This window comes from Hemicordylus capensis, chromosome 6 (genome assembly GCF_027244095.1).
Source record: "Hemicordylus capensis ecotype Gifberg chromosome 6, rHemCap1.1.pri, whole genome shotgun sequence".
NCBI lineage: Eukaryota > Metazoa > Chordata > Lepidosauria > Squamata > Cordylidae > Hemicordylus > Hemicordylus capensis.
The window spans coordinates 46,560,372-46,568,072 of NC_069662.1; the positions used below are offsets into that span (position 1 = coordinate 46,560,372).

The 7,701-nt window shown below is 47.1% G+C and overlaps 1 protein-coding gene across 3 annotated transcripts in view; it reads left to right on the top strand.

Annotated features, from left to right (window-relative positions):
• CCR7 (C-C motif chemokine receptor 7) overlaps positions 1–2,121 on the top strand; it is a 58,551-nt gene extending 56,430 nt beyond the window's left edge. For all 3 annotated transcript variants that reach the window (XM_053264147.1, XM_053264146.1, XM_053264145.1), the window contains one exon: positions 235–2,121. In XM_053264147.1, coding sequence (XP_053120122.1) covers positions 235–1,329 — 1,095 coding nt within the window. In that variant the 3' untranslated portion in view covers positions 1,330–2,121. The remainder of the gene's footprint in view (positions 1–234) is intronic.
• Positions 2,122–7,701: the final 5,580 nt, after the last annotated feature.

Consider the following 7,701-nt stretch of genomic DNA (forward strand, 5'->3'; position numbering starts at 1 on the left):
CCAAGCTTACCCAACTATGATTCTCAGGAATCTTTGCAGGGAAACAAACTGATTTGGTTACAAACCAATATAAATTTGTAGAGTAGATAGGCCTTCAGTCGCTACACCCAAGAGATATGCTAGCCTTATCTAAAGATTGTTTCCTGATTTTCATCATTTAGAAAATGTTACCAGTCAATATCATACAGATTGTATCAGCTCTTCCTTTTATCTCTCTTCTGACTCTCTTATCAGTTCTGCCTGGGCAAAATTGAGACCACACCAGGATATGATGGTTCCTTTGACATTTATGACTACAATGCCACTGTGGACTACGATCACTTTGAGCAGCCCTGCAACAAAGATGACGTGCGGCGGTTCCGCGCCACTTTCTTGCCCGCCATGTATTCCCTTGTGTGCTTTGTGGGACTGGTGGGCAATGGCCTGGTCATGGTGACCTACATCTACTTCAAGAGGCTCAAGACAATGACAGATATCTACCTGCTCAATCTGGCCTTAGCTGACATCCTGTTCCTGCTGACTCTTCCTTTCTGGGCGGTCAGTGCTGTCAAGTACTGGATCTTCAAAGCATTTGCCTGCAAGGCCATCCATTGCATCTGCAAGATGAGTTTCTTCAGTGGCATGCTGCTCCTCCTCTCCATCAGCATCGACCGGTATTTTGCCATTGTGCAGGCCCCCTCAGCCCACCGCCTCCGATCCCAGAGAGTGGTCGCCAGTAAAGTCACCTGCCTCTTCATCTGGATTCTGGCTTTCATCCTCTCCATCCCCGAACTAACCCACTGGGATGTCTACCAGCTTAAAAATGAGCAACCACGCTGCACCATTGTAAAAGGCAACTTGCTGGCCTTTGGCACTGGCATCAGAATATCTCAGATGGTCTTTGGCTTTTTGGTGCCTCTTCTGGTGATGACCATCTGCTACTGGATCATCATCAGGACCTTGTTGCAAGCCCGCAGCTTTGAGAAGAACCGAGCCATCAAAGTCCTCCTTGCAGTCGTGGTAGTCTTTGTTGCCTTCCAGCTGCCCTACAACAGTGTTGTGCTTGTCCAAACCATCACAGCCTTCAACAACACCCAAGGCCAGTGTGATGCCATGAAGCGCCTGGATGTGGCCGACAACGTGACCTATAGCCTGGCCTGTTTCCGCTGCTGCCTCAACCCCTTCCTGTACGCATTCATCGGCATCAAGTTCCGCAATGACCTGCTGCGGCTCCTCAAGGACATGGGCTGTATCAGCCAAGCCAAGCTCTGGCAATGGTCCACCTATCGGGAGAACAACAGAGGTTCCATTGCCACTGAAACTGACACCACCACCACTTTCTCCCCATGAAGGGCTATGAGCAGTGGGGCAGTCATATTGGACTGCCAGTGAAACTGACCTCAGGACCACCGTCTTCATTGGCCAACAACAGGGACTGTCCAAGGAAACTTTGGATTTCATTGAGCGGGGATGTTTTTTATAGTGCTGGGCGGGACCAAAAGGCCACCCCACCCTACCACTCCTCCACAGATCAACTCGCATAATTCAGACCGCCATGTGTCACAAAGCAGAAGAAACTGGACTGCAAAAAGGTGCTCCAGTAAGTCAGCCAAGCTGCGAGCTGCAGGGATAGGCAAAAATTCTCCGAGAACTATAAGACAAAGCCTAAGATTAAATTTTGCTGACTACCAGTATAAGGTGGCGACTGAGTCCTATACCCAGAATGCAACTTGGCTAAAGAGCCATGCAAATAGAACTGTGACAATTCAGCTTCTTCAGCAAACTGAGAAGCAAGTGTAGAGCAGTTGGAAGGGGAGTGATGGCATTTGTCAGTCATTTCTTTTCTTTTTTGTAATTCACAAGTTATTGTTATACAAAGAGCAGTGAATCAAAAAGTTAGAATAGCCCCAGAGCCCACCTGGCTCAAACCCCTGCCTGCAAAAGCATGGCCAACCATATTCTAGACCACGATCTCCACCCAGATCAACCTATGAGACCCATATGCTTGCAAGCAAAGCTCACAAGTGACTCAAGCAAGAAAACAACATGCTGCCTAAAACACTGGTGACATCTCTTGTCTCCTGTACAAAAGATACATTTAAAATGGGAACTTTGTAGATGCTTGATTTGTGTACAAAATCTCTCTCCATTCCACTTGCAAAATCATATTCCACCTTAATGCCATATTCTAGACTTGTTATTAGCCATTCTTCTGGTCATTTTCATCGAGCAAGAGTCCCCATAAAGTGCCATGTGCATCTTCCATAGCTCTGTCCTGCAATCACAGAGGGCTACAAGATAATGTCTGTGTACATGGCTCTCGACTTCTCTCTCCCAGCCCTACAGTTTGTTTTGCAGCTGGAAGAAGGACAAAGGGAATCAGTTATGTCTCTTCTGGTGTTGAAACAAACACAGCATTGTACTAATGGCAGCTCCCAATCCTAGCCTCTGTCCTTTCTTCTACAGGGGGCAGGTTGATGTGTTGGATTCTTTAAGAACCCTCTTTCTGCAATTTACTCCTCCTGTACCCTTGGTTTATTCCTAACTAGGACTGCCAGATTCTGTACAAACCAGGATTAGTGTACCTTGTAGGGGTGTAGCTATAATTGAGCAGATGGGTTCAAAGAACCTGGGCCCAACAGCTCCACTCCTCCCTATTTTCTTCACTATCTCCCTCACTCTGAGGGGCCATTGGGGTGAGGGGTGAACCTGGTCTCCTTCTCCCCTAGCTATGCCTCTGGTATCTTGGAATGTTTTCATGAAAAGGAGAGAGAGATTGGCAGGCGTAGCTTCTTCCACTCTGCCACAGCAGGGGGTGGGGAGAAATGTCAAGTGCCAAAATTGTCCACTGTTAAAATGCTATGGGAGGAGGCAAAGCCCCACATAGAAACACCTCTCTCTTTACTCTCTGAATGTTACCGTTTGTTAATAGATTTCTTCCCCCAACAACCTGATTACAGCAATGCATTTCTCCCTCATAATCTTCTCTCTCCTTTGTTGCATTCTATAAATACTTCTACAGTTTGTGAACTGTGTGAAGCGCTGGAATTGATGCCAGTCCCAGCACTGCCTGCCCTGTAAGCCCAGGAATTTACCCCAGGCTTTAACCTGGGTTAATGGGCATGAGTGCACCCTGTACCCCAGGTACAGGCTTGTGTGTGTGTGTGTGTGTTGTCAAGCTGCACACAGTCCGAACACACACAGAGGCGATTCTCACGACCGCCAAAAAGCAGGCTAAGGGAGCCTAGTCTGCTTTTTGGCAGTCGTGTGCTGCAACGGGAGCAGCGGAGCAGCAAACCCCACTAATCCCCCCTCCCCTTAGCAAGCAGCCTCCCGGGCTCGGGGCATCCTGCGGGTCATCCGTGCGGCCCCTGATCCCCGCAGGCTCCGTAATGGAGCCGGCAGTTGTGTGGGCGGCCGATCTGGCCGCTTCCTGCCTGCTCATCTGCAGGGAGAGCGGGCTAAGCCTCCTCTCCGCCCACCCCCTAGAGGCAAGTATCACTGATCATAAGACTCACCTCACAGAGTCAGGTGCCTAGAGTGCCCGACTTGGGGGAATCCCCAAATGGGGATATTGTGGGATATCTGGAGACCAGGCATCCTTCCCCTGGCCTCCCTGCTGCCACACTGCTCACCACAGCGGCGCTCGGCACAGTGCGGCAAGCAGGACTTCAGCCTGGATCATGTGGGGGAAGGCAGGAGCAATACTGTCCTTCCTCCTGTCCCTCCCCAGCTCCAAGAAAAGAGGTTGTGTTCATGACCTCAGTGTGTGAGTGTGTCTGACTCTTGTTTGTCTCAGTATTTTCAAAATCTTGCCAATAACCCACTGTGGCACACTTTTACAGCACTAGATTAGATAGAACTTATTTGCATTAGTCATTAGACCATAGCAAAACAATGCTAAGGCTTCAAACGATGGTCTCTCTCTCTCTCTCTCTCTCTCTCTCTCCCTTTTTTAAAGATGCAAGATATACCAAGATCTCAGCAGCTATGTATCTGAGGAGCTCTCCAAATTAACATGTTCTATTGTGACCTGTATAAGGACCCTAGGGAAAGGTGTGTGACTCCACTGTTCATAAGTATTACTGGCAAGTCCTCCACTGATAAAATCTGTTCTTTTCTTTCAGATATAGAGAGGCTGTTCTCACAAGCAACCAAGTCCAGGCTTAAGTAGCTAGGCTGCCCATGAGAACTGCCAGGATCCGCATGGATCCTGGCAGTGCTGCAGCCAGAGGCATATCTAGGGAAAATAGCGCCTAGGGCAAGCACTGAGATTGTGCCCCCTGTCCAAGCATCTGACACCCATCTTTCTGATAACTTTACTATAATATCAGCTGAAAATTACAAGTCAAGCTCGTTAATCTTTTAATATTTCAAAAACCATTTAGCAGGGGATGGAGCCAGACCCAAAAAATGCTGGGAAACTACAAATGTCAGTATGCTGGGGCTCATGAAACACCCAAATACTATATGGAGGTGTACTTGGAAAACTAAACAGAAGTGCCTGTCTAATTCTCTACTATGCATTGTAGCATCACTATTACATAAGTTTTAAAAATAAATGGAGAATGTGACTTTTCCCAGATACTCTGAAAATAATTAAAGGATATGCAGAGTAAACTGTGTCACTGCTTGGAATATATTCTAGTATTTCAGAAAGACAGTTAAAATGAGAGAAAGAGAGCAAGAAACTCCCAGTGGGCCTTAATACTAAGGATTTCACACTAATTCGAAGACAAACTCACCATTAATAGCTATATTATTAAGACATCACATTTAACTCACTTATCACAAGAAGCAAAGTAAGAAGCAAAAAAATGAATACAATCCTAGCTCATAAGCTTCAGCTCAGTATTCACAAGCCCTGATTCTCTGTACATAGTGCTAATCTGAATATGTGTACAGTGACACACACACACACACACACACACACACACACACACACACACACACATATATATATAAAGATTACCTGTAGCCCCTTTGGGGGGCTTCCTAAAGGCCGTTGGGGGGGGTCTGCAAGGTTCCCTCTCCCCCCACTGGCCTCTAGAGCCTCACAGGGACCATTTGAGCAAGTGCACTAGCCATTTTTAAAAATATTTTTTTAAATGGCCGCCAAAAACAAAATGGCTACCACACATGCTCAAATGGCCTCTGTGAGGCCTGGCATGGCCTAGGGACTCACAGAGGCCATTTGAGCATGTGCAGTGGCCATTTTGTTTCTGGTGGCCATTTTTTAATTTTTTTTAATTTAAAAAAATGGCGCCCCCCTTCAAGTGGTGCCCGGGGCACATGCCCTGCCTGCCCCACCCTAGATACTCCCCTGGCTGCAGCACTAACTCAGTGGCAAAGCCTGGCTCTTAGTCAAGGTTAAGGGCACAAATACACCCTTAATATGGCTCTCAGGATTGTGTGTCACAGATATGGGTGCCTAGAGTGCCCATCCCCTGGGGGAATCCCCCAATGCACTGCACTCGGCACGCAGTGCAGGGTGGGATTCTTAGAGGCCAGGACGAGTCCCGGCCTCTGTTTACCCACACTGCCAGGAGCTTGCACATCCCCAGGGGCTGAGAGTGGTCATGTAGGGGAAGGTAGGTTGAACCCTGCCTTCCCTCTGCCTGCCCGGCCATGTGTGTGTCTGCAGTCATGTAAATAGCCCCCTAGATGTTTATGTCACCTATGGCAGAGGTTCTCAACCTTGAGTCACCAGCAGTTGTTGGACTGCAACTCCCACAAAATTTGTGACTGGGGATGATGTGACTGGGGATGATGTGCAGTGGCCATTTTTAAAAATATTTTTTTGCAGTCCCACAACAGCTGGGGACCCAAGGTTGAGAACCGCTGGCCTATGGTGTTCTTTCATTTGTTGTGGCTGCCAAGAAGGTTTGCAGATTTACAATCATTTGTAGATTGTGCTGAGGATCAGATCGTGATTTGACTCTGTAGCTCTTTGATCTGTATTTAATGAGACTTTGGTGAAATCGCAGAAACCAGATGGTTATGAACAATAAACTCTGCCTGACTGAACTTGAAAATATGCAAGGGCTCATAATGAAAGCAGACTGTCTCAAGCAGAGAGGGCTCAAGGCATGGCGATGTCTGAAGGCAGAAAATCCAGATCCCTCCCCATGGTAAACACAGATTAATGTATGAAATGGTTGACAATTTACTGCCCTTGGCTCGTGTCCGGAATCTGCCACTTGGAGCGGACCGCATCACTCGGCCTAAGGGAGAGCCAGCTCTGCTATAGGGGGGCGGTGAGCTTACACCAGTGTAAGCCTGGTACAACAGCAACTTTTGCAGGCATTCCCACACTCACGGTCTCACACCTTTAGGGCCTGGCTTTCATGAAATGACACTCTGTAGCAGCCCCCTTTGGGCAGCAGTTTTCAGCAGAGCCCCTCTAGAATAAAATAATATAAAATAAAATAAAATAAAAATAAAATAAAAAAATATAAAAAATAGAATAAAACACCCATGCCTTTCTCTCACTGTGTCTGGGCCCCGTACCAGATCAGGTGTGAAACGACTGCACTCACTTACCAATATGCAAACGCTTTCAGAGGGCCCCCTCCACAACAGAAAAGCAGAGCTGGGGCCCTGTTCTCATCTTCTCTCTCATCATTCAAGGAAAAATGAAGTGAAACTTTTCTAGAAACCGCTAGCAAGAACTGGGGGCTTCCCCACTTCTCTTCTCATCTTGCCTGCTCATGCCACCCCCATAACCTAAACTCAATCCAAAACATGAGGCCCTTGACAGTGTGAAGCGTCTTCACTCAGACAACCCACAACTCTCATTCCCATGCCCAGACTGGTGAGAAAAGAGAATTGCAAACCTAAGGGGGATGCAGGGGCGTAGCAAGGTTGGAGTGGGCCCAGAGACAAGATTTTAAAATGCCCCCCCCTTCACTGAAGCTCAGCTCATGAAGTGAAAAAATCTTAAATGAGGCTGAATAGTGGTAATAATTATTTTTTAAAAGGTGTTGTAAATTGCTGATGATGCAAGTCATTTTAATGGTACTAGAGAAAGACATGCTGTTCTGGTGGCTCCAGGTCTTAACACATCAATTTCGGAAGGTGAATACAACTGAAGGAAGCCCGGGTGAGTGCTCGGCTGGGGGAGTCAGTCATGTGACTTGCCTCTGTGGGGGGGCCCCCAAGGCAGTGGGCCCCCAGACAACTGTCTCCTCGTGCCTTACTATAGTTATGCCCCTGGGGGGATGCTATTTTTCAAAAATAAAATGTGAAAGACTGGTTGTCTTTGAGTCAGCCTCAAGCACAAAGGTCACCCAAATGTAAGGTTGCCAACTGTCCCTCATTACGCAGGATGTCCCTCATTTCAGGGATGAAACGTTGGTCCCTATAGGGACAGCATTTGTCCCTCATTTATTCAATAGCATATCATTCAATTACATATACGTCAATGATACTAAGGCTCTTGATTACCACTACATATACCTCCCAGCCCCACCTCCACAAACTTGTGTCCCTCATTCTGGAACTTGGGTCCCTCATTCTGGCAATGAAATGTTGGCAACCCTACCCAAATGTATCACAAGAAACCATTCCAGTTCTGGAAAAAGAATACATTATGCAAATTGGGGGGAGCTTTTAAAAGCATTGGCTTGCATTATGCACCTTTGTACATTTGCATATTTGTTTTGTTTCCTACAACTTTGCTTCTAGGGTCTAGGCTTTAAAAAATATAATAATGGTGTTGGG